At 39.9% G+C, this 27470-nt stretch overlaps 1 protein-coding gene across 1 annotated transcript in view; it reads right to left on the bottom strand.

Moving 5' to 3' along the window:
- Positions 1-27470, bottom strand: part of STK32A (serine/threonine kinase 32A) — a 119686-nt gene that overhangs the window by 18499 nt on the left and 73717 nt on the right. The window contains exons 7-8 of the mRNA XM_089908585.1: positions 13857-13894; positions 6770-6859 (exon numbers count right to left, since the gene is read on the bottom strand). Coding sequence (XP_089764711.1) covers positions 6770-6859; positions 13857-13894 — 128 coding nt within the window. The remainder of the gene's footprint in view (positions 1-6769; positions 6860-13856; positions 13895-27470) is intronic.

Raw genomic sequence — 27470 nt, 5'->3', positions numbered from 1 at the left:
AGTCACAGCTCCCCCATGCAATTTGGGAGATAATGGTCCTGAACCCACGGTGCTCCCCCAGACTGGATGGAGTGAGCTATACTTCTGCTTTCCCTTATCAGTATCTCACAGCAAGTCATCTGTAGATGACGTAGTCCCTCCAGGTGACAGGTATCTCAGAGAAGCTGCAGAGAACTTTGAGGGTTAAACAGACAGCTGTGCTAAGAAATTATCCACCAGCATAAACATCACTCTATGAAAGCTGTGTATTCTGTCGTCTTGGACCACCCTTGGAGTTTATACGAGTAGAATCCTCTTCTACTTACTGTTTTCCGGCATGAAGATACTTGAATATGCATTCATTCATTCAACAAATATTCATGCTATGCTAGGCATTAAGGAATTTTGGAAGAACACTAAGAAAAAACATGATGGCAACATACAAAAGCATAACAGATGGGTAATTCTTTGAGCCCTCAAAGAGCTGAAAAGTCAGGGCAGGGAGATGCTGAGGGCTTCCATCAACCCTGCAGAAGGACTCCTTGCTCCTGAGATGGTACAAATAGAGGTGGAGAGGGACTAAGTTTCCTTCAAAAAAGACGTTGAGTATTTCATTTAGTTCTTAAACTATTTCCATACTTCCATTCAGAAAAGTAAATATAACATAAAAGAAAAATTAACAAGCATTTATAAGTAAATGGCCACGTAAACTTACACAGGGCACAATATAGGATCTTGACTCCACCACTGGGTCCTGTCCTGTTTACAACCATAGAAGTAACCACTATCCTGAATTTCTGTCGGTAATTTTCTTCTTGCCTTTCTACATAGATTTACTACCTGCGTATGCATTTCTAAGCAACACCTTAGTTTTGCCTATTTTAGTAATACATATGTTATATGTATGTTGTGTATATGTGTATATGACATTATGTATATATAACAGATGTGTGTATAACATGTATATGTATTTGTGCATATATATAACATGGCTGTGTGTGTGTGTTAAATCTTACTGCTTGTTTTCTTCAGTGACTTGCTTTTCTTGTTCAACATTATGTGTATAAAATTTATCCAACTTGCTGCACATAGTTTGTTCACATTCAAAGCCATACGAATACACTGTCATTTACCTCCTTTCCTACTTTTAATAGCCATTTGGACTGTTTTCAATTTGAAGTATTTTGAATAATGCTCTCATGAACATTCCTGCACATGTAAGACTCCTCTAAGTCCACACGTCTTTAGGTTACATTTCTGGGAGGGGAAATTCTGGGATGGGCTGTGCATCTTCACCCATGCTAGATAATGCCAAACTATTTACCACAGTGGTTGTACCAATTAACGCTCTGACTAGCAACGCATGAGACTTTGCTCAACCTCCTTATCCACTCTCGACATTAACTAACTTTTTGACTTTTCCAATCTAGTGGGTATGTAATGGTCTTCCATTGTGGTTTAAATTGGCATTCCCCTGATTACTAATAAGCTTGCCCATGCTTTAATACATTTATTAGCTATTTGGATTTCCATTATTTGGCTTTCAGATTTTAAAGCAACTGGACAGTAGATTCTGCTCAGGACATAAAGAAAGGGGACAAAAACTGATATATAAATATAGTACAACAGAAATAATTGATGGAATTTACAAAAATGATTCTAAATTTCCTCTATAAAATATGTGAATAATAAGGGTTTTCTGAAAAAGGATAAAGGGACTTGCATTCCATGTGTTAAACCACATTGTAAAGCTACAATAATTGATTTGAAAGCCACAGAATACAGATGCTAGTATATAAAAATATTTAGTTTATGATGAACATGTTTCAAATCAGCATGTATGGGATCTTATTTGATACATGGTCTCAAAACAATTATTTAAGAATATAACAAAAATGAAGTCACATCCTTACTGTATATCTTACCACATATATAGCTGGATTAAGAAAAATTAAACTATAACAAAAATAAGAATATAGGTAACCATGTCTAAAATCTAGAGGTAAGAAGATCTTGCCAAGAATATCATCAAAGGTAGAAGCTATAAAGGAAAAAGACTAATGGTTTAAGATCTGGAAGCAACCTAAGTGTCCATCAACAGATGAATGGATAAAGAAGATGTGGCACATATATACCATGGAATACTGCTCAGCCATAAAAAGAAACGAAATTGAGTTATTTGTAGTGAGGTGGATGGACCTAGAGTCTGTCATACAGAGCGAAGTAAGTCAGAAAGAGAAAAACAAATACTATATGCTAACCCATATATATGGAATCTTAAAAAAAAAAAAATGGTCATGAAGAACCTAGGGGCAAGATGGGAATAAAGACACAGACCTACTAGAGAATGGACTTGAGGACACAGGGAGGGGGAAGGGTAAGCTGTGACAAAGCAAGAGAGAGGCATGGACATATATACACTACCAAATGTAAAATAGATAGCTAGTGGGAAGCAGCTGCATAGCACAGGGAGATCAGCTGGGTGCTTTGTGACCACCTGGAGGGGTGGGATAGGGAGGGTGGGAGGGAGGGAGACGCAAGAGAGAAGAGATATGGGAACATATGTATATGTATAACTGATTCATTTTGTTATAAAGCAGAAACTAACACACCATTGTAAAGCAATTATACTCCAATAAAGATGTTAAAAAATTAAAAAAATAAAAATAAAAAATACAACAAACTAGTGAATATAATGAAAAAGAAGCAGATTCACAGTTATAGAGAACAAACTAGTGGTCACCAGTGGGGGGAGGGAAGAGAGGAGGGGCAATATGGGGGGAGGGGCAATATAAGGGTAGGGGATTAAAACGTACAAACTACTGTTAGGTATAAAATAAGCTACAAGTACATACTGTGCAATACAGGGAATATAGCCAATATTTTATAATAGCTATAAATGGAGTATAACCTTTAAAAATAAAAAAATAAAATAGACTACAAAAGACTATGACTAAGGGTTTGATGTTAGGAACATAGTTTTCATGTCAAAAATGCTATAAGAACAGCAACTAAAAAGTAGGAAATTATATTTATAACACATGATACATTAGAATTTAATATCCTTTATATATAAAGGTCAAGAATTCTTTACATAATAAGAAATAGACAAAAATGTATTAACACTCTAATAGAAAATGGGCAAAGAACATGAACAGGCAACTTACAAAAGAATTAAAATAAAAGCAATTTTAATGTCATAATGAGGTACCGTTTTCACTTATCTTTTTTGCGAAGATTAAGATATTGACAGTGCAGCCCTGGTGAGGATGCAAGGAAGTGAATATCCTCAGATGCTTCCAGAGCAAATGAGTAGAAATCAACGCAAACTTTCAGGAGGGAAATGCATTAACGTATATACCCTTTGACCAGAAATTCCTTGAATGGGGATTTATCACGGGAAATAAGTTGTAGCACATATTTCTGCTAACAGGATTTTTATCACAAATTTAGTTATATTTCAAAATGAGAAATAACCTAAAATTCAACAGTAAAGAATTGGTTCAATAGATTTTGATGCAGCCCTCTAATTCTGTAGCATGTGAACATTAAAAACGATAGTTATATATATGGGCCTGGAAAAATAAGTAGTGTCAGTTGTGCAGAGCCGGGCTCTGAAGTCAGAGAGTAGTGGTTTCCGTTCTGGCTGAGACATGGTTATTGCCAGGAGGTGGAGAGATAGCACAGCAGCGTGTGGAGGGTTAGACTCTGGCATCCCTCACTGAATTGCTTGTAGTTTAAATGATGTCACACGTGCACTTAGGCCAGTGCTTGGCCAATAGGAAGAGCTCAGTAAATGTCAGCCATTACCCCTCCTGCTCTGTTGTCATCACCATCAGCATTCCAGACTTGAGACGTTTTCGATTTGAATTTAACTTTGTGCTCTGCCAGTTGCTTGCTGTGTGATTATAATCATGTCGCTTTCTCTGTAGGCCTGATTATTTTTAATCTATGAAAACATATTTCGTTGAGTTGCTTTGAAAATTTAATGATATAATGTTAAAAACTTAGCAAAATGCTTGGGACATAATAGATTCTCACTATATGATGCCTATTATTACATTTTAAAGTGAAAATTTAGGTTGCAAAACTCCAGTATGATCCAACTTTAAAAATTGTGTTTGTGTGTATACAGAATAAAGGTCTGGAAGGAAACCCTAAATATCTACAAGTAGAGAGATTAATTTCCCCATTGCCTAATCAGCATTTTCCATAGTATATCTGTTTGTTTGGTTTGGTTAATTTGGAGAAGAGGAATGTTTTAATTGGTTAAGCTCTAAGCGATCTGAACGATATTTACACAGACCACGGATGGGGAGAAGGAGGGATTGGAGTTGATTGGAAAGAGCATGGAGGTAGAAGATGAGGAATTCAAAAAAGTAAAACTTCCTTGTTGGGTGCAGGTGCTTAAGAACTGACAGACAAGGGGTGGGATAGGGAGGGTGGGATAGGGAGGGTGGGATAGGGAGGGTGGGAGGGAGGGAGATGCAAGAGGGAGGGGATATGGGGATATATGTATATGTATAGCTGATTCACTTTGTTATAAAGCAGAAACTAACACACCATTGTAAAGCAATTATACGCCAATAAAGATGTTAAAAAAAAAAAAGAACTGACAGACAGCTCATCTTCTTATTGCCAGAGTCGAGGAACTGCTGTATAATATGCTAAGCATCTTACATTAGAAAATGTTGTATATTCCTATAATCTTCATTCAGTATTTCATCCTAGTTTTCTTTCTTTTTAGAATTTTTTTTCTTTCTGGTTAATTGCTAATTACATTCTGCAGGAATGCTATAAAATGAGTGCTGGTGAATGTCTGTTAGGCAGATTTTACCAAATTATTGGGAACATTTTTTTTTTTTTTTTTTTTTTTTGCAATACGCGGGCCTCTCACTACTGTGGCCTCTCCCATTGCGGAGTACAGGCTCCGGACGCGCAGGCTCAGTGGCCATGGCTTACGGGCCCAGCCGCTTCGCGGCATGTGGGATCTTCCCGGACCGGGGCACGAACCCGTGTCCCCTGCAGCGGCAGGCGGACTCTCAACCACTGCACCACCAGGGAAGCCCGGGAACATAATTTTTAAAAAGAGAAAGCAGACTTCCGCCTGTGATACCTCTTAGGAAGATTCCCATCCAAAAATCAAAGGCAAGAACAACTTCTGGATGAAAATATAAGCGTTGACAGTCAGATATTCATTTTTAAAAATAAAACTAGAAACATTTCGAAGAGTATGGCCTACCTAATTTGGCTTACATCTATTTAAGAATCATAAATACATAAACTTTTAAATTTCTGTCTCTTTTAGGGAGAAGCTTGGTTTTCTAAAGTCAGAACGAGCTTGCTCTAAATCTAGGCTTTTTCAATTATTAGCCATGTGATCTTGAGCAAATTACTTAGCTTCTTATTTTCCTCATTGTAAAATGGTGATAATTACAGTTTGCCTCACAGGGTTGTTGAGAAAAAATTAATCAATCAATGAATGCAAAACATTTAACACATTGTCTGGTCCCTAGAAGGCTTTCAATAAATATTAGTAACTGTTAATTATAAGGGTGAGGGTGGAGAGGTGCAGAGAAACTTGACAGGATTCCAATCTCCTAGCTCTATGTTGTGAAAAGACTGGAAATGCCAACCTTTAGGAGAATCAAATTATACGGATATTGTATTTAAAATCACTGGGGAGCGAAAACAAAGTTGGTCTTCCTTTACTCCTCTCACCATGGAAACCAGGCTTAGAAAACCCAGATGCACATTTTCTGATTTGGCTCCAAGCAAGTAGCCCTTAATATGGAAACCCAGGAAACCTAGGGAATAAACTCATCAGACCAGCAGTCTCAGAGATTCCTTTTTATCATTTGAGCACCATGGGTTTCAGGCAAGAAAATAGGCTGAATTATGTGTGTCCATTATTTTAGAAGGACAAAGGAGGCTTCTTCCCCCCACTGATAATTGGAAGCCAGGAACTTGCAGTTGTTCAAATACCATATAAAATCAGGCTCATTTTTCCCCACAGATGATTTCTTTCTCTTGGAAAGTGAGGTGGTCCTGCACAGTTCTCTTTTCCTCTCTCTCTTTAATTCTCTCTTTAGTTCCATGAGGAAGAGAATGAAATATTGAAAGAAAGTGGCATTGCTCTTGCCTTTAATTTCAAGTTCCAATATTTCACCTGTGAATTATTCATGGGATTGTTGTGATAAACCTAAAACCAAAATTATAACTGGAAGGTACTTTGTGAACTTACAGTCTTATGCATGTTATGCAGGATTATATAAATCATGGTTATAATAATACTTATGTCACTTATGAGCACCCTACTTATGGCTGTACCTTCTCTGTTTGATTCTTTTTTTTTTTTTTTAACTCCTTTTACTAGAAGGTAAGCTCCATGGGCTGGAGACCTTGTATGTTTTGCTCCCTGCAGCACCACCAGCACCTGAAACAGTGCTGAGCGCACAGAGGCAATTAGTAGATATTTATTGAATTAATTATTAATATTCTTCATCAGGAAGTAGGTAGAAACTGTCCTTAATAACTCATAAAATAGTGTTTTTACATGTAATCCGTGACTCTCCTGAATCAAGATCAGTCTGGGTGCTTGCTAAAAGGAGATTCCTGAGGCTCACCGCAGACCTGTGAAATTAGAAGCTCTCTAGGTAAAGTCAGAGGGGGACTCGTCATTTCTAGCTGCAAGGCCCTACAGATGATTGAACCCGTAGTACATGGTGTCTACAGGAATGAATAAAAAAGCCTTCCTCTTAGTCGCTATGGCGGCTCAAGGGGCCCATACCCATGTAAGGCTTGGTGCCGGCCATGGTGGTGATGCACATCTCCACAGGTAGCATCGTAGCAATGTTGAAGTCTGTGATGTGCACGTGCCCTGCGAGGGAGAAGGACCACAGAGAACGTTAAGTTCCATTCAACCCAGCGGCAGACCACGCTTTTTTTTTTATCAATAGCACCTGGAAGCTTAGTTTGTAAATTCTTGTACGCCGTTTGCAATTGGGTACACACAGTAAAAAGTCAATTATCCTATCCTCAAGACCAATATAGTCTAAACCAGCAACCCTCCAGGTGCCAAAACATGAAAAGGTTAATGTCTGGTTGTAAATTTGTAGTTCAATGTCAGAAAGTTTTAACCTTGGTCTTTAAGAGCCCACGCTCTGGTAAATTCTACTTAGGCAATTTTTGCCTGTTGTCAGCATTTTAAGTTGGTACAGCCTGTGAGAATCAAGAGCGGGGTAGATAAGAACTATTTGAAGTGTCATTTCCAAGCATCTTTACAGCATCTTTTTTTTAAAGAAACAAATGTTGTTAATACAAAGCAGACATGACTGGATGCATATATTTATTTCTTTGCCAAGAAAGAGTTCTTTCTCTCCTTGTTTTTCTGAATATCATTAGTAGTGTTTTGTCTGATAGTTCAGGTTGTCCCCCAGTGGTCCCCAACAAAATAATGTACAAAGCGAAAGTAGGGAAAAGTCAAGTTTTATTTTTAAAGAGGCTCTAGAAAGAGCCCTAGACTGGGAGCCAGGAGACTTAGGTCCTGCCCTGAATTCTGCTCCCAATACATCGTACACTTGCAGTTCCTTTCCTGTGTTGAACCTGTTTCCCTTAAAAAAAAAAAAAAATTCCTGGGCGGACTAGACGATCTCTAGGGTCTCTCTGCAGTGTTCGCATTCATGGCAGTATACTGTGGGTCTAACGCTTAAGTTCAGCAGGGAGCACACCCTACAAAGTGTATTACGGTCCTTACATTCACAGCCAGAAGTAGGATAAGCCTGTTCTGTCAGCTGTTGGCAGGAAAGTCATATGTTTTGAGAGGATCGTGAAGTGTTGGCATTTCCATTTGCATGCTTCTGTGGTTGTGATGAGATATGGTGGTAACTGGAGGGGATTCTTCTTCCATATCCCACAGACCACGCTCCCCCTGCCAACTGCACTGTCTGCTCCCTGATAGCATCCAGCCTGCCGCTAACGATTAATCTCACTGTCTTTATCACCAGGGTTTTGTGTGGTGCAAAAAGTGTTTTGTTTATATCTGATGACATTTTAATAAAGTAGCGCTCATCAAGCTGAAAGTGAAGGTATTCTTGCATAAGTGGTACCAACAGATGATTTCCAGAAATCACCCTATCATAATATAGGTTGTTTCAGTATTTTCTTTCTCTGTTTCTCCCCATGGGTCACGCTGAAAGCACTGGATCAATGTTTCGCAAGGTTTGATACAAAACAGGTGAGCCTGGAGACTTAATGATTAAGAGTCTGTTCTCTGGAGTCTGACTGCCTGGCTTCAAGTCCCGGCTCTAATACTAACCAGCTATGCTACCTCAAAAAGGTGACTTATCCTCTCTGTAAAGTTGAGATGATAGTAGTCATCTTCTCACGAGGTTGTTGGGAAGATCAAATGAAATAATGCTGTGGAAGGCTTTGCTCAGCATTTGGCAGAAGTTGCCATTTGTCATGATCAGACGCTCCAGAGTGATTTTGTGAAACTCACACTCCTGGACTTCATTCTCCCGGGACACCGATGCAGTGGGACTGGTGGGAGAGCCAGGCATCCACATTAGAAACAGAACAAGAAACTCCACAGGTGATTCAGATGGGCAGCCAGGCATGGGATCCTCTACGTTAGCCCGAGCAGGTGTTCTGAGCCGACTCAGTCCTAAGATTGGCTATGTTCATGTAGACGGTAGAGGATGTTTCAGAATCAGTTGGTTCTCAAAGTGCAGTCCCCAGACCAGCAGCATCAGTATCACCTGGGAAAGTGTTAGAAATGCACATTCCTGGGCCCTACCTCTGCGTACTGAATCAGAAACTCGGAGGATGGGGGCCCAGTGTTTAAAAAAGCTCCCTAGGTGATTCTGATACCCAGTAAAGTTTGAGACCACACTTTTAAAAGAAGACTAGGCTTAGTAGATCTTGACTGCAGTAAGTACTCACTCATTACATTTCTTTCGAATGTAGTTGAAAGAATGTTAACGTCATAAGTAGTATTTTTTTACATTCATACGATTAATTGCAAGCTTCAAAAGGTTTTTGTACACTTTAGCCTAATGAAGTAGCTCCTATTTTACAGAAGAGCTGTTTGTGGCTAAGTTCTCAGTACTTAGACGTAGCAGAGCTAGAATTAGGATCTACAATTTGGTCCAGGACTTCTTTGGTGGGTTATAAATCGTCCAAAAACTTTTTGCGCTTTATCGTAAGACCAAAGAGCTGAACAAACGAAAAGAACTCTCTGCTGGTTGGCTCAGGGTTCCCCCACCAGGGCGCATGGTAAACAATGGGGAGGAATCATCTGAGGGTCAGGATCCACTGGAAACTGTTGCCTGCTGCCCTCAAGCTGAACAAGGAAAGCAGAGCCCCTGGCCACCAGCCCCGACGTCCGCATTCCTGGCCCAGGATGCTGCCATACTTCCCTGTGCTCACCGTGGGGATCCTTCTGCCATGTTCCCTTCTGTGCTGTGGAAATGAATCTGAGTTCTGGCTCACAGAGGAAGGTTCAGTCACCTGCTGATGGAGGGACACAGGAATTGCTTGGGTGTGAGGGACCACTCTGGCCTCTTCCATAAGCCCCGGCTCTGAGGGAGCCTTAGAACAGAGGTTTTTCAACCTGGAACTATTGATATCTTGGACCTGATCATTCTTTGCTGTGAAGGGCTGTCCGGTGCATGGTGGAATGCTTAGTTGCATCCCTGGCCTCTGTCCACTAGATGCCAAAACTACTTCCCTCTCCTAGATAGAATCCTGACCATCAGAAATGTCTCCAGACATTGCCAAGTGTCCTCTGCAGGGAGAGACCGTAGAGCGAAAGCATCCCCAGTTAGAACCACTGCCTTACTGTGAAGTTTTTCAGATACAAGGCTCAGAACTTCCTCACTGTGAACACCCTATAGGGAGTGATCTGCCAGTTCTTTTCACCTCTGTACCTTGAGGCAAAGAATCACATTAAAAATTGGAGCTCACAGTATTGCGTCACTGAATTTAGTCATCCTTGTGGTCATTACTTATACTCTTTTGCACTGTGCCTGTGTTCAGCCTGAGGATGTTTCTCAACACAGCCCTCAAGGACACCATAAACAATTGGTTGGCGTGGCTCCTAACTTTCAAAAATTTCCTCAACTCAAAAATAGTTAGATCATGTGTGCCACATTTTTCTAGGATTCTTATTAAAAATTCATATCGTTAGGCACTAGCAGAGACTTATACACCTGATTATCTGGGGATAGGGTACAGAGTTCTATATATGTGTGTGTGTGTGTGTATATATATAATATACATATATGTATACGTATATATAGGTTTTAAGATGCTACCCACTTGATTTTTAGGTACATTTTGGGACTCTGCAAGGGAGAAGCTGTTAAGGTAGCAGGATTATTTCTTCCTCACACCCCCAAACCGAGTTTTTGCCTTTCTCTGTCCCCTGTGACTAGGGATGATATTAAGAAACCTAAATTACAGGTGATGTGGTAATTGTCATTCTCTCAGATACACCAGGGAGACATTATTGCTCCTCGTATGCAGCACTTATTTCCTGAATAGCTTAGGAAAAACACAAGAATTTTAGATACTATTGAACTGATCGAATTGGATGGGGTACGTAAGTTGGTAGGACATGAAACCTATATATCAGGACAGTTGGTTATGAGCCGTGCAAGATCTAATGCCATCTTGGGCTCTGAACTAGTGAGTGAGACATTTAAGGAGAACAGGTATGCTCTAAATTGCAGACTTTTTAAAGTCAAATTCTGATGTATAAGGAATGTTCATTCACACCAGTGGAAGGGTTCTCCATTTACAAAAGAATTTAGCTCCTTTAAATATCAACCTTTTCTGATGAACATGTACCAATATGAATCAGTAGGAGTAAAACAAAATTTCTGCCTCTTACTGATGGTGCTGAATTAAAATATAAGCTATGTGGTGTAATACACAACTCACTTGGAGGAACGGGCATAGGAGGTGTATTAGAGGTAAACCGTTACCCTTTCCAGCTGCTAAGTCCCCATGCAAGAGGCGTACATGATCTTGTCCATAAAGGGTGAAAAGTCATAAATGAAGGAGAGGAGACAGAGGAGACAAATGAAGTTTTCGAACGTGAGACCTTGGAAAACCGCACCAGAAAGCACTCCCAAAGGCAGGCATTGATTTGTGGTCCAGTTGGCTGTCACAAGAGCAGCTGTGCATAGTGAGCTGGGGAGCGAGGGCCACCGGGAATTTCTTCATTTCAAAGTAGTTAATTATGGTCCCTGAGCAATGCCTAAGAGCTTAATTTTTCAGAATTTGAATAAACGGAAAGTAAATAACCTCAAAAAATTATTTTCTCCAGAAAGGGATCCCCAGGACAATGCTTAGAGAATGGCTTGCAACCTTTTTGTTTGCTTTTATCCCATTCACATATCCAGTCCTTCCCAAAGCAATGTTTCTCTTATTGACTGCAGTGATCCTCCAGTTGAGTTTAGGATGGGAAAAAATACAGAAAAGCCCCCTCTTAAGTCATTGTCCAAACCCCAAAACTTGAGAGTGAAAAAGATCTTTGTAAATAGTACACTAGATAACAGTTGTAGACTAGGACCATCCCTCAGGCAGACCGGGATGCCTACTTGTAGTCCCTAAGTAACAGAGCCCCAGTCCAACCAAGAATAAAATGCCCCGAAAAGTGGGCTTAACCCCCTGCGTGCATGAAGGACAGGCAGAATGGGCCACTGAAAGTGTAGTTACCTGAGAATTAAGTGTCAGAGAAAATTGTTTAAACACAAGACCTAAGAAGTAGCCACACACAATCTTTGGTATATCCCACCTGGAATCAAAATAATTCTTTAGTAAAGACAGGTGAGGATCCAGCTTTCACTTACGCTATATGATATAGATAAAGTCATATAAAACAAAATGAAGTCACCTAAGCTTCCTTCTGTAGGGGAGAAAGCCCCTGCTACCTCATGGAGTCATACAAGCATTTAACCGTTATTGAGTGATTTCCTTGCGCACGTGGCAATCAAGCACTTTATAAACAGGGTGTCAGTTAGTGTTTACAATTACCCTGAGAAGTAAGGATGCCTTTCATCCCTGAAGAATCTAAGGTGCCGAGAAGTTTTAGGCAACCTGTCGAGCGTTTCAGAGCTGGTGAGTGAGAGAACTGGGTTTTGAGCTCAGAACCCCATGCTCGTGTCTACGATATCACACAATCTTTCCCAAGCGTAGTCTCTAAGGGTGGATAAACTCGAAGATTAATTTATTCCTGGATGTTTCTCCTAATCTGCAATCACCAAGTTGACAAGAAAATAAGGAAAAGAAAGAAGTTGAATGAGAGAGAACAGGACGACCTCATGGTAGGAATAAGATGAAGCCATGTTTGAGATCCAAGACCGAAACGTTGTTCTCTGAATGGAAGGTACATGTTTTTGGTTGACAGGACCCATATGTCTCCATTCAGGGTCCTGACAAATGGTTGAGCAATATATAGGGCACAAAGGCAAGCAGGTGAGGGGGAAGTGGGGACAGAACCCGAAATCAGGCTCTGCATTACCAGTGGTCACCTTCCCAAGGCTGTGGTAGGCACACAGAGCACCTTTTTGTACATGGTGCAAAGATGGCCTCTAGAGGTTGGGGGAGGCCTTGTCCACAGCTGTGAAGCTCCACAGAGTTTATCTGCACCGGTGTGAGAGGGGATCCTGCTTCCTACTTAAGGCAGAGACAGCTGGTGCTTTAATGAAAGTCACCTTCATGTTGTCTCACCATTGCCCACATTTCTGAGATTCAGAAACTATTCCCAAATGTCAGAAGCAGTAAAGGGAAGGAAGAAATAAGGCATCGGAAGAAAGTGGAGAAAATCTTTTTAGACAGTCCATAAATAAATAATGACTCCAAGCTTTGAAATTAGAGGTCATACACAAAAGTGTTTCTTAGCCCTCTGAGCACATGTGGCGTCTGGCAAATCAGGCTTAAAATGCAACTAGGTAAATAAATAATAAGTGACGGGTGGTCCGTGGAGTTTTAGTCCCACTTGCAAATCCCTTTTGTAAAAGTTAGAGAGATACAGAGCTTTTCAGATTTAGGACTCCCTCTCCTAGCAGCTTTCTAAAAATTTAACAAGGATATTATTGCCTCTGTAACATTTAAAACATGCAGGCTGTGTGTCCTACAGGTCTGCTCTAATAAATAAATCCAAATGTACATTGAAATAATATTAGGAAGAGATTGTACACATTTAATCACTGTTGGTCAAAGCTTGTTCTATAGGACATCTTCAATCAGTGCTTCTTGAACTTCAGGCATTCATGTATCACCATCATGGTCATTGCCATATCCCTCTGTCACTTTCATAGCTGGGTACCAGAGATACTCTTATCTGCTTTATATCTTTCTTTAAATGGACTGATTTTTAGTAACTGAAAACCTTTGAACAGAAAACTTGATATCTCTTCTGTAAATGTGAAACCAGTTTACCCTCACAAGAAGGAAAGTCTGTCACGAATCTCTAGGTAGATACTATTGCCTACCAAATGCTCTAAGCCTCTTCTGTCTTTATGAAAAAAAAAAAAAGGGAGATGATTGCTATAGAGATATTAAAGCAAACTAGCACCAAAAAACTGGGATGGTTTTCTTGAAGAAATCAGTAGGAATGGAAGAAAATTGAAAAGAGAATAACTTTCTCCTTATGTAAATGTAAGGCTATTTAAGGGTGTACAACGTCACTGCAGTAAATGATAAAATTCCCCCATATGGTCCCTCCCACCATAAAATGGAGTTTGTACATGCAACTCAACTGAACCGAGTAAGACGCTTTTTCCCTATATAGTACTACTTTGCTGGGGATAACCGGCTTGTTCTACATGCATGTTATGTGGTTGATTGCAAACAAATCATTTACTTACCATGTTCATCAAGCAAAATATTGTCAGGCTTCATATCCCTAGGGGAGTAAAAAGAAAGGAGAAAGTTGCTCATAATAAAACAAAGAAACAGAACTAAAGGATAAAGGTGAACTGCTTAAGAATGCTAGCTAGGAATGAATGTACTAGCCCTTCATCACTTACAGTCTCATTCAACTCTCACAGTGAATTGAGATAGTTACCATGAATACCCCCAATTTCTAGGTCAGAACTGAGGCTTAAAGAGGTTAAGTAACTTAACCCAAGGTTACAGAGCTAATAAACAGAAAAACAGGGCTCTGAACCTGGGTCTCTCTCATTCAAAAGCTCAGACTCTTTTTTTCTTTTAATATTTATTTATATTTAGTTACACAGGGTCTTAGTTGCAGCAGGTGGGCTCCTTAGTTGTGGCATGCGAACTCCTAGTTGCGGTATGCATGTGGGATCTAGCTCCCCGACCAGGGATCGAACCTGGGCACCCTGAATTGGGAGCGTGGAGTTCTATCCACTGTGCCACCAGGGAAGTCCCTAAAAGCTCAGACTTTTAATTTCTACAGCGTTATTATATCCAAGTGTGTCAGTATCGCTCCATAGATCATCCGGCATTTATTTATTTATTTAAATTGTATGTATCATTTTAATTTATTTTTTTTTTTAATTTTATTGGAGTGTAGTTGATTTACAGTGTTTGTTAGTTTCAGGTGTACTGCAAAGTGATTTATTTCTACATATACATATATTCATTCTTTTTCAGATTCTCTTCTCATATAGGTTACCACAGAATACTGAGTCGAGTTCCCTGTGCTATATATAGTAGGTCCTTGTTGGTTATCTATCTTCCATATAGTAGTGTGTGATCATACAGCATTTAAATTGTCATAAGGTACAGTACAGTAGTAGTACTAATCATTATTGTTTTCTGTGTAACTCTAGAGCTACAAAGATGAGGTCAACTTAAAGACTATAAAAAAGAGAAACAAAATGATCTATAAGGTGATTACAGTTTAAACTTGCAGAGATTAGAATCTTTTTTAAGATGATGCTATAATGCCTCTAGTTGCTTAATAAGTATTATTCCTGGGATTGTTAATTAAAGGACTTGGACCAGTTTTCTATGCATTGGTGAGATCCTTAAATCCATAGAAGGGAACATAATCCACCCTCTTCCAACGAAGGCCGTAGTTTGATGGTAAATACTTAGAGGTTTGATGGTAAGTACTTAGAGGAATGGCCTGTAGAGTTTCAGAAGTCCTCAAGAAACAAATATTATTGTAAGCAGTGTTCCTCAATGACAGCACAGCTCTGTAGTTCGTAGCAGCCCTCACTCTTCCACACTCCGGTTTTTACTGCCCTTCCCTGATGTACCATTAAAGCCCTTAAACCCAAATTCACAGAAGCCATTAGGGAAGAAATTCTGCAACAGGTTTGGGAACACATTTTCAGCCTAGTCAAGTGGCTTTTATGTCACTAGAATAAGGTGACTTTAGTCTGTGACAGACCGAGACTGTCAGAGTCCTCTTTTGAAAATATTAATGAATAACAAGCCTCTTAGCGACACACAGAACCAAGTATATGCCCCACCCAACAGGCAGGTGCATGGGTACTTTCATGAGCTTTGAATATCTTCTCGTTTAGTTTATTAGGTTCTTAAAATTAGCTCTGGATTCATAAGCGGTCATTTGTAGCTGTGGCAAATTTTTCTCTGGTTCAGGGTATAATTTGCTAAAAACATAGAGTGCAAGGGGGTTTCAAATTGCATGTTTCCCTGGCTAAACTCTCAGTATTGCAGACTCCATCCTAACCCCTTTGATGGATTTCATTATTCCAAAAATTATCAAGTCTAAATTCACTCACATGGATTAAAGGCCCTTTCATAATCTGGCTCCTGTGCCAGCCACATGGAGGGCATGGAGTCCCCTAAAAGCTCCCTGCATCCCCTCACCTTCTGCCGTTCCTTTGCCTGAATCAGAGCCCTGAACCACTGCACCCAGAAAATGCAGAGTCATCCCTCACCTCTTAGCTCAGATGCCACTTCCTACAGGAAGCCTTCCCTGATTTTCCAGTTCTGAGTCAATGGCCCCTCCTGTGTGCTCTGCATGTATGCTTATCCCGTCACAACATTTATCACACTTCTATTCATTTTTTCTCCAACTGGATCATGAACTCCTTGATGGCGGGGATGGTTTCTTGATTAATACATAAACCAGGATACACCAGAGCACTCCAGCACACCATTGAACACTCTGCAGTTTAAAGCTCGAGGTAAACTAGCCATTAGGCTCTTGCCACCTCTTTCATACCTGTACCAGTGAGCATCAGGTAGTGTCTGCCAGGCGAGGAGGAGGCCCTGAGGAGCCCTGCCAGGAAGGGAGAGACTTGGGTGTGGCAAGATGAGCACAATGATTTCGTGGCCTGAATTTATGAGGGCTTGCTAGGAGAAATGAATTGCTGTGGGTTTGGCACTTTATGGGCTTTCTATTAAATCCCTAGGTGCAATTTTTTAAATTTGTTATAGCCATACTTTGTGATATCCACTACTTTCCCCAGAAACTTCCTTGCAGCTTAAAGAATAATATGGAGATCAGAGAGGTCATAGTTTAAGGTGATATGTCCTACTTCAACCTTATATTCATTTATTTATCAAACATTTATCTACTCTGATAAGTCACTGTGTTAGGATATGAGAAATATAAAGATAGATGAGACATAGTTCCCTCAGGGATGGGGAGGGTAAGAAAGGTTCAAAAGGAACCATGCCAAAGGGGTTTAAAGTGGTAAAGAGGCATGTTTATTACTAAATTCAGAGAAAGACTATGAGGAAAATCTAAGAAAAATATAAAAGAAAAAGTGGACTTTTAACAGAAAAATAAAGTTTATAAGCATAGATTCTAAGTACATAGTTTCTCTAAAAAGTGATGAGGTAACCTCTAAGTCACTACAGGGTGAATGGTAGTGTGATAAGATTGTTTATTCATGCAGTAGGAGAAAGGAAATGAAAATAAACCCAGGTGCTGTATTAAAATTCTTGCTAGAACAAGTTGAGATTTTCTAGTTCAGAATTTAAGCACCGCTTCTTATCTTTTCTGTCTTCTCCAATAATCCTAAATGGTTTTCTTCGTGTAAGGCAATCTATAAGATGGTTTAACTGGGTAGTTACCAAACCTGGGTGTATCTAGGATCACCTGGGGAGCTGAAAACAACATGCACCCCAGCTGTTTCCTCACTCCCATTTCCTTAATCATTCTTTTGTCATCACGACAGCCTATCCACCGGGCAGCATGACCTTCTATCATATACCTTTTATCACCAGACACGACCCAGGGATTCTAGACTAATAATATGTAAAACTTCTTGCCTGATGTTTCCATCTGTATGTTTAGCAGCCATGATAAATATAAATATAATATATCCTAAAGAGAACCTTTGATATCCACCAAATCCCACACAAACACCAAAAAACCCATGAAATTAATACTTGATCTAGTAATTCTACTTCTGGGTGTATACCCCAAAGAAGTGAAAGCAGGTATTTGAACAGATATTTGTACACCCGTGGCAGCACTATTCACAATAGCCACGAGGTGGAAACCACCCGAGTATCCATGGATGGGTGTATAGATAAATGTGGTATATACATATGGAATATTATTCAGCTTTAAAAAAGAATAAAATTCTGATACAGTCTCTAACATGGATGAACCTTGAAGACATTATGCTAAGTGAAATATGCCAGGCACAAAAGAGCAATTATTGTATGATTCTACTTATATGAGGTCCTTAGAATAGTCAAATTCACAGAGACAGAAAATAGAATAGAGGTTCCTAAAGGTTGTGGGGAAAGATGGAGTGATGATTTATTGTTTAATATTTATAGAGTTTCATTTTGGGATGACAAAAAAGTTCTGGAGATTGATGGTAGTGATGGTTGCACAACAGTATAAATGTACTTAATGTACTTTGTCACTTAAAAATGGTTAAAATGATAAATTTTATGTGATGTATATTTTACTACAGTGAAAAAATACTTATACATAGACACACATTAGAATTACCATCTCCAGCGCTACCACCATCATCATGCTGAAGTCTGCAATAGTATAATACCTTGTTCTTCTTGCTTCTCCTCTTGTCCCCTGACAATCCATTATCCACATAGCAGCCAGGGTGGTGTTTTTCATTACACACACCTTCCCTGCCTAATGACTCCATTGGCTCCCAACCCACATGGAATAAAATCCGAACCATTTACCCCGGCCTTATATGACCTGTAGGTGCTCTAGTCCTGCGGAGCCCTGAGCTACATCTCATAGCATACTCTCTCTGCCACACACCATGCTCCAACTGCATTGTTCTTCTTGGTCTCCTTCACATGTTGTCCCCTCTGCCTGCAGTCCTGTCCGCCTAGACCTTCAGGTGGCTTGTGTCTTCTTGTCATTCAGATCTTGGCTAAAATATCACATCCTCCAAGTTCTTTCTTGACCACCCAATCTAGAGTAGTAGCCCTCTCCATCCTCATCTCTTCACCTCCATATTATTTTCAGCACAGCACTATCATTACCTATTTTCTTCTTTATTTGTTCATTATTTGTTTTCCCCCCAGGTTCTCAGAGCAGGGACATCTTTTCTGTGCTGTTCAGTGCTGTAGCTCCTAGGCTCATCAAAGTGCCCAGAACAAAGTCAGTGTTTAAATAAATATTTGTCAGAAAAATGAGTAAATCTAGCCCCTTGGCTTCTCAAACTTCTGGAATAATAAGCCATGTATTTCTTTTTCTCCTAAGAAGAGAAAAACAAAAACAAAAGAATAAGAACAACGACAACAAAACACCCTCCATATGCCAGCTGCACTATATTTACTGTTGGCAGCGAAAAAAACCCATCATTTGCAGAGCGGTAAAGTACACTTTTGGGAACACACACATTCTGTAGAAATCCTTCATTGCATCTTGATTTGATGAAACAGAAAAGTCCAGGTCCTGCTGAATCAGCTGATTCTTACTGTAAGAACTACAAATAGCAGTGTGGAAATGCAACACTCCCTGTGGCAGGGTCCAAGGCGGAACTGATATATCTGCTGTTCTCACCTGAATGACTTTAACAAGACATTAGCAGAACTTAATAGGCTAATTACATCCCTTCACTGTGCCTACCCTGGAATCAAGTTGCTCACCCTGCAATCTGATATGGGGTATTGTGAGAAGAGGGAACAGGAAAATCAGTGTATCCTAATGAAACTCAACTTCTTCAGTGTCCCATGGCTTTCTGACAGGTCCACAGTTTGGATTTAATTCTTTGTCACATAATGCTCTCCTGGATTGGGTCCTCTCCAAGTTCTTGAGATGGGGAAAATATTATACGTATAATATTTTATTTATATATTTATATAATGTTATTTTATAATATCGTATTTGTCGTGCATATAATATATTAATTATAGTGTTACATGAAGGCTATTGGTCACATAAACAGACCCATGCTAAGAAAAGAGAGGTTTGGGGGTGTGAGAGTGTGATGGGAAATTGTAAGCAAAAACATGTAATTTCGAACAGGAAACAGAAGTGAAAAGATGCCAGGACTGGATTAGTAAGGGCCAGGTATCATCCTCCAACTTTCTTACCACATGGATGCCACTTCTTTTTTCTTTTTAATTGAGACATAAGTGACTATTATATCAGTTTCAGGTGTGCAATATAATAATTCAACATTTGTGTATATTCTGAAATGATCACCACACTACGTCTAGTTAGCGTCCATCACCACACATAGTTATGAATTTATTTTTCTTGTGATGAGAACTTTTAAGATCTACACTCTTAGCTACTTTCTGGCTACTTCTTTTTGTTGTTACTCAATCCCAGCCTTTCCCACAGTTTGTTCAAGGTAGTATTAGTTACAGAAGCCATTACAAGGAAGTGAAGTAAAGAGACTGAAGGCTTTCAGGCTGTGTTGGTAAAGGACCTCCATGTCCAAGGGAAAAGATTGATTAGAAATGCCTGCCATTGCCATAGGAAGAGGTGTTGGGGCTAGTCCATAAGAGTGTTTTCAAACTGCTGTGCTTCCCATGAGTCAAGAGAGTGGTTATAGCTATTATTTATTGTCCATGCTGTGGCAGGCACATGGCGGGCACTTGAGAGACAGCATCTCTTATTCTTCATAATAGCTCCATAACTTAGATATTACACCCATTCTTTTTTTTGTTTTTTTTTTGCGGTACGCGGGCCTCTCTCTGTTGTGGCCTCTCCCGTCGCGGAGCACAGGCTCCGGACACGCAGGCTCAGCGGCCATGGCTCACGGGCCCAGCCGCTCCGCGGCACGTGGGATCTTCTCGGACCGGGGCACGAACCCATGTCCCCTGCATCGGCAGGCGGACTCTCAACCACTGCGCCACCAGGGAAGCCCTACACCCATTCTTGCAAATGAAGAAGGGGGAGCTCAGAGATGGTTCAAGATTTTAAGTAACAGACAGAACTGGGATTACAACGCAAAACTGCAAGGTACAGGCTTCCCTGGTGGTGCAGTGGTTGAGAGTCCGCCTGCCGATGCAGGGGACATGGGTTCGTGCCCCGGTCCGAGAAGATCCCACGTGCCGCGGAGCGGCTGGGCCCGTGAGCCATGGCCGCTGAGCCTGCGTGTCCGGAGCCTGTGCTCCGCGACGGGAGAGGCCACAACAGAGAGAGGCCCGCGTACCGCAAAAAAAAAACAAAAAAAAACCCACCAAAACAAATAACACTGCAAGGTGCAATCTTAGTTTATATCTCAAACGTTCATATCTTACTTCCTCTCAGGAGAGAGAATGTCCTAACATACCCAGGGGTCTGGGGTGTGGTTGAAATTGGTCTGCAGCAAGTTTAATGTTTTTCACAATTTCTGTGGTATATTTGAAAATCATATAGACTTTGCACCCTACTCTATAATATATCCATATCTCTTTTAATATAAAGGTAAAATTCCACCTTTCTTACTCTGGATAAATCTGTTGTTCTAGGAAGGTGAATCCCCAGCAGTACAATAGTACAGACATTCTAGTTTGAGAAGTATGGCCATGTACCACCATCCCAGAAACTTGAGATTTTTAACCATTTTGTAGTCTCTGGAGGCAGAATGTTTATATACCAGTATATGGACTAAACGTGTGCCTTGTATATGCTATACTGTGTTGTACTGTGTGGTGTGTGTGCGTGTGTGTAGAATACAATTAGTAATCACAAATGTTTCTATCCCTTCCCAGGCATTACTAGGTTTATTTGGGAAGCAGTAGAACCTAGATGTTAAGAGTGGGGCTCTGGAGTTAGATGACCCAGTTTCAAATCTCAGCTGAGAACTTGCTAGTTCTGGGACCTTGGGCAAGTTAGAACCTTGTATAATGTACGTTGTGATTGCCCTCCTAACATGCATTCTTTATTCTCTTAATCATTTCAGTTCTCATTTGGGTAGTTAACCTCTCTGCCACACACACACACACACACACACATACACATATACACACACACGCTATAGTCCCTTTGTTTGGGGGAGTCTATCCCACTCTTGACTTTAGGAGACGGCTCTGTGACTAAGGCCTAATCTCGTGAGAGTTATGCCACTCCACAGTCCTGGTTATTGGTTCTGGGATGGGCTGTAACGCTTATTTAAGCCGTTAAGTAGGAAGAAGAGTTAAGCTATGGGCTTCTGAGGAAGAAGTTTCCTTGCTGTCCTGGGGAAAGCTTTTAGAAGGTGTGTGATTCATTGGATTTAAAGGAGTTAGCATAGAGTCCTAGGCTGAGGTGCTGGATCAAGATAGCCTACAAGTCTGGTATACATCTGGACTTGTAAGAATCATAGAATAATAAATCCCCTTTATTGTTTAGTCCCACGTCAGTTAGTTTTCTATTGAGACTAGAAACATGTTTGGTAATATGTTTCTGAGACTCGGCCCCGTGAATCTAGAAATCAAGGACAGCAATTGTACCTGCTTTATAGAGCTGTTGTGAGGATTTAGTGAGATGGCTCGTGTAAAACTTCTAGTTTCGTATCTGGCACATAGTAGTTGTTCAGCTGACTTTCAGAAAACATTGAACAAGTAATTAGGAAGTGTCAGTGTAGGAAGGGCTAGATGGCAAGAAACTGGTGTTAAACTGAGAACGATAAATGATGAATAGTTGTTTTCAACTATCATGGAGCCATTGTGATGTACTCATGATGACAGATCTCATTTAATGCAACAAGTGAGATAAGGATAAGCCCTTTGAACACTTTATTCCCTATTATCCTCTAACAACCTTATGAAGTAGGTATAATTATTACCCTTATTTCATAGATGGGACCACTGAGGCACACAGAGGGCTAATTCCAGGAACTACTGCATTGTCATCCACTATTATGAGAAGAGTCAGGATTCCAGTTCATGTTTACCTGACACCAGGAGTGATATTCAAAATACTTAACAAGGAACAAACACTAATCACAACAGGGCACCGACCATAAGGAATCCTGGAGGCTAGAGATAAATTACCAGTAAGATTATGAGTGGGTGACGACTCATAGAAGCCCTGTCTGACTTGACACCTTACTTAGTTCAGCTCCAATGGGCAGCAGGGGAACCACGAGGCTCATTGTGAGTCCATAGAAGGAAGGACTTTCTAAAAATTCAGCATGTCTAAAAATGAAATCATGTACCTTACGTGGTAATGAGTATCTCACCTCTGAAGTGTTTAAAAGCTGGGAAGACAATTCCTTGTTGGAGAGGTTGTGGAAGAAATTCTGCCTTTGGATGCAGGTAGGACTTGATCTCTACAATAACCTTCACTCTAACATCCCAAGGTTCTGTAATAGCCCATAGTTGTTTTCCAACTGGCAGGAAAATAGTATGGTTTCCCTTTATTAGCCATCCCTGATTTTCTGAGCAATGTAATAAAGGCTTGTCATATTTTTCCTGCTTTAATATATATGACATTATTAAATCTACTTTACAAATTAGAGAAATAGATCTCAGGGCTTATTAATTTTCCTAAAGTCATACAGCTAATAAGTGGACGAAGCCCCAAACTGAGCCCTGATCTGACTAGTCCAAAGCCCCTTACCCTGTCTACTATGTCATACTCTGCTTTCAAACGAGAATATTGTGTTTTCTTAATGGTTGTATTATAAGATAAATGTGTAATTTTGGTGATGATGTATTCTAGAGTATGAGAGGAACAGTATGTTTTCCCCATAGTTTAGTGCAAGGAAAGTAATGGAAGCAAATGGATATTAATCAATAGCTATAAATTTATTGAACACTTTCTATGTAGGTGTTGTGCATACGTTAGAATTTATCTCCACCACAGCCCTGTAAATTATGTATAGGTTTCTTCATTTTACTGATATAGCAAATGAGGGTCAGAGATGCTAAGTAACTTGCCCACGGTTGCCTCTCTTGTAAGTGGAAGAGCCATCATATAATTCTAACGCCATCAGTCACTGCTTATGATGGACACCTTGCAAATAGCCTTGCTATGGGCATATGAATATCATGGTGGACAACTACATGATTTGAGCATATAAAATATCTTCATATTATTCTGTTTACAAAGGATATGACTATATGTATGTATTTGTATATTCTTATACATATAGTGATAATTCTATAAAAGAGTATCAGTATATATTTAATGCTCAACCAAATAAGGCTAGAAATAAACCACATTAGATTACCACTGGGTTTTTATTTTTTGCAATACTTTTCTATATTCCCCCACAAATTTCTAAAATAAACATGCCATCTTTATCGATTTGAACCAAAGTATTACATAAAAATCTTATTATAAGATATTACATAATATCTTATTACTTTTATCAATGAAGACACTATTTTTTTTTCTTTTAAGTACCAGCCTAATAGCTAGAACACATGATTTCTTAGCCTTCTCTCTGATTTGCCTTGTGACCTTGGGCATATCACTTGCTTCTCTGGGCCACAGTTTTAGCATCTGTACCGGGGTTGACAAACTATGGCCCATGGGCCAAATGTAGCACATCATCTGTTTTTGTATGGCTATGAGCTAAGAAGGGATCCTACATTTCTAAATAGTTGAAAAATAAAAAAGAATACTATCTTATGACACATAAAAAATCATGTGAAATTCAGATTTCAGTGTCTGTAATAAGGTTTTATTGCAACACAATCATGTTCATTTGCTTACATATTACCTGGACGCCTTCACTCTACAATGGCAAAGTCGATGAGTTGTGACAGACCCTATAGCCTACAAAGTCTAAAACATTTGCTATCTAGCCTTTTACAGATAAAGTATGCCAATCCCTTACCTCCAGAGGGAGCAAGTTGAACTAATAATCTCCAGGCTCTTTTTTGCCCTAGTATCTAGAATAGCTCGTGGATCCCATTCTCTATGATTTCCATCCTTATTTTCCTACCACCCACTGTGAATGTTCTATCCTTATCTCCAAACTGATCACAAATTCAAATATGTCCCCTTTCCTGACTGGCTCTGTATTTTCATTAAAGCACAAATAAGAAATAAGTTTGAACGAGAGCCTCTGTGAGAGCATGTGGTAAGACAACCTGATTTCGGCTCACCTCTCCCGTGGCTTCTTGAACCACGCTCCCCCTTTCTCACATGTTCCAACCACAGAGGCCTCTGTTCTGCTCCAGGACACCTAACAAACTTCCACCTTAGAGCTGCTTGTCCTGCAAGGCTTGGCTCAAATGCCACCTACCGGCGAGGCTTCTTCGAGAGCAATGACCCTCACCCCCAACTCTGTACTCTTTTTCTTAGATCCTTGTTTATTTCCCATAAAGCACTCAACAGACTCTGTAACTAACATGATTATTTATGTATTTGTTCATTGTTTATGTTTCTGTATTATATTCATTGTCCATCTCCTCAACCAAACTGTAAGCTTTAAAGGGACAGAAACCATGTTTTTATTCTTCAAAAACTCTTCATACTAAGTGAAGTAAGTCAGACAGAGAAAGTCAAATATCATATGGTATTGCTTATACGTGGAATGTAAAAAAATGTTACAAATGAACTTATTTACAAAACAGCAATAGAGTCACAGATGTAGAAAACAAACTTATGATTACCGAAGTGGAGGGGGGAAGGGACAAATTAGGAGTTTAGGATTAACATATACACACTACTATATATAAAATAGATAACCAAGAAGGACCTACTGTATAGCACAGGGAACTATACTCAGTATTTTGTAATAACCTACAATGGAAAAGAATCTGAAAAAGAATAGATTTATATATATATATATATATATATATACACACACACACACACATATACACATATATATGTATATATATAAACTGAATCACTTTGATGTATACCTGAAATTAACACAACATTGTAAATCAACTGTACTTCAATAAAAAATTTAAAAAATATACATGTGAATAAGCAAAGTTGTTAATGAGTCAAGAAAAACCTCCATTCAAGAGCTGTGTGCCCGGCACATAAATAAGTCATCAATACTACCTGTTAAATGACTAAACCTGAAAGAATGAAGCTTCAGCTTTGTACTAAAATGTAGGCTAGGCAAAGTAAAATTTAATTTGGACTAAGTTACAGGTTGCATATTAATGAAACTCTTGACCTTATAGAAACTATTAAAAGCTCAGCACCAGGCGAGTTACATGTTAACCTGTAAACGAGCAGCTCTTTGCCTTGTTCACGTGGGTTTTCACAAATGGGTGCCCTCGCGTGAGAAGCACAGTTTCAAAGCTCCTTTCGGAACTGCCTGACGCACAAAGCAAGCAGAGCCTCCTGTTTTCACAATGTGTAATTCATGCTCATTCATTATTCGGTAGCTTGGGAGCAGGTGCTGAATAGAACGTACCAACCTAATACCCTCATTACTGCACTGCCGTTTTGTTTTTGAGGCTCAAGTGGCCCTTCTGCCATGGGAGTTAGGAAGAGAAAACATTCGCAAGGGCTGGTGAGCTTCTGAAGAGAAGATTTACCAAAACAACAAGCAAGGGCATTTTCTCAACCACTCCACAGAAAATGGCAGTCGGAAGCCAAAATCTATTATCCCACTGCAATAAACAGAAAATATTAACAATACACTGGGAGGGGGCTTCCCTGGTGGCACAGTGGTTGAGAGTCCGCCTGCCGATGCAGGGGACACAGGTTCGTGCCCCGGTCCGGGAAGATCCCACATGCCGCAGAGCGGCTGGGCCCGTGAGCCATGGCCGCTGGGCCTGCGCGTCCGGAGCCTGTGCTCCGCAACGGGAGAGGCCGCAGCAGTGAGAGGCCCACGTACCGCAAAAAAAAAAAAAAAAAAGTACACTGGGAGGAAGAAAGGCAGCATCACTTGGAGCATGGACAATACAAGTAATCAGATCATCTATAAGTATTTTTAGACTTTTAATTTCATCATCCTGGACATGCTGCTTTGGTAAATTGGAAAAGATTTCACTTCCCTTAGAGATATGTAAGCACAAAACAAAACTCCTTGGACTAGAGAAACGTTATGAAAAAGCCAGAGATATCTGAAATATCTCACCAAATCTGAAATATGAAAGTAAGCAGAGACAGTGTCTGGGCAACATAAAATAGCTTACCATCTACTAAAGCTAATGGATTTGACTTAGTGAACTCTCTCTCGGGTTACTGTAATTTTATAAACAATTCTAACAAGTTTTGTTCTGGTCTTCCATCCCATAATATATTTGAAGTAGCATATCAGGAGTGAAGTAGAAGCTGCTCTGAGTAGTACGTGCTAGAGAAGCAAAGATTGAAATTTCAGCACCTAAAAAAACTATGAAAACTTACTGTATTCATTTGCCAGGGCTGCTGTAACAAAGTACCTCAAACTAGGTGGCTTAAAAAAACAGAAATATACTGTTTCATGGTTCTGGAGGCTAAAAGTCTAAAATCAAGGTGTCATCAAGGCCCTCCTCCTTCTGAAACCTGTAGGTGAGGGGTCTTCCTTGCTTCTTCCTAGCTTGTGTTGGTTTGCTGGCAAACTTTAGCCTTCCTCGGCTTATAGACACATCACTCCAATCCTTCGTCTTCACACAGAGTTCTCCCTGTGTCTCTTCACATCATCTTCCTTCTGTTTATATCTATCTCTATGTCCACATTCCCTCTTTTGGTAAGAATCCCTGTTATATTGGGTTAGGACCCACCCTCATAAACTCATTTTTACTTGATGACCTCTGTAAAGACCTTATTTCCTAATAAGGTCACATTCTGAGTTACTGGGGATTAGGACTTCCACATACCTTTTGGGCGGGGGGCACAAAATTTAACCCATAACACATACCAACTAAAAATGTGTATCTAAACTAATGTTTGTTGCTGTTGGGTAAATAGCACTAAATAGCTCATCTGATCTTGAAGAAGTCTATTATGTTCATAAGAATGAAACTAGAAGAGCCTATATTAAGAGTAGGATCTTTGAATCAGTTCATCCTACTTTTGAATGTGGCCTTAGTATACCAACTGTATGGTACTGGGCAAGTCACTTAACCCTGTCACAGTATTGCTGACTATCAGCCTAGGCAGTGTGTGCAAAACGCTTGTTAGCACAGGGCCTAGTTCTTGGTATCCGCACAATGAATGACAGCTCTTCTTAAGCCATTAAGAAAATGAGATAGGTATTTGTAGTATAATTTAAATGGTG

Source organism: Delphinapterus leucas, chromosome 3 (assembly GCF_059928025.1).
Source record: "Delphinapterus leucas isolate spDelLeu-1000000601 "Yukka" chromosome 3, BTC_Dleu_Yukka2, whole genome shotgun sequence".
Classification (NCBI taxonomy): Eukaryota; Metazoa; Chordata; class Mammalia; order Artiodactyla; family Monodontidae; genus Delphinapterus; species Delphinapterus leucas.
Note: the sequence above shows the minus strand (reverse complement) of the source record. Positions and strands in the feature narration are given on the sequence as shown.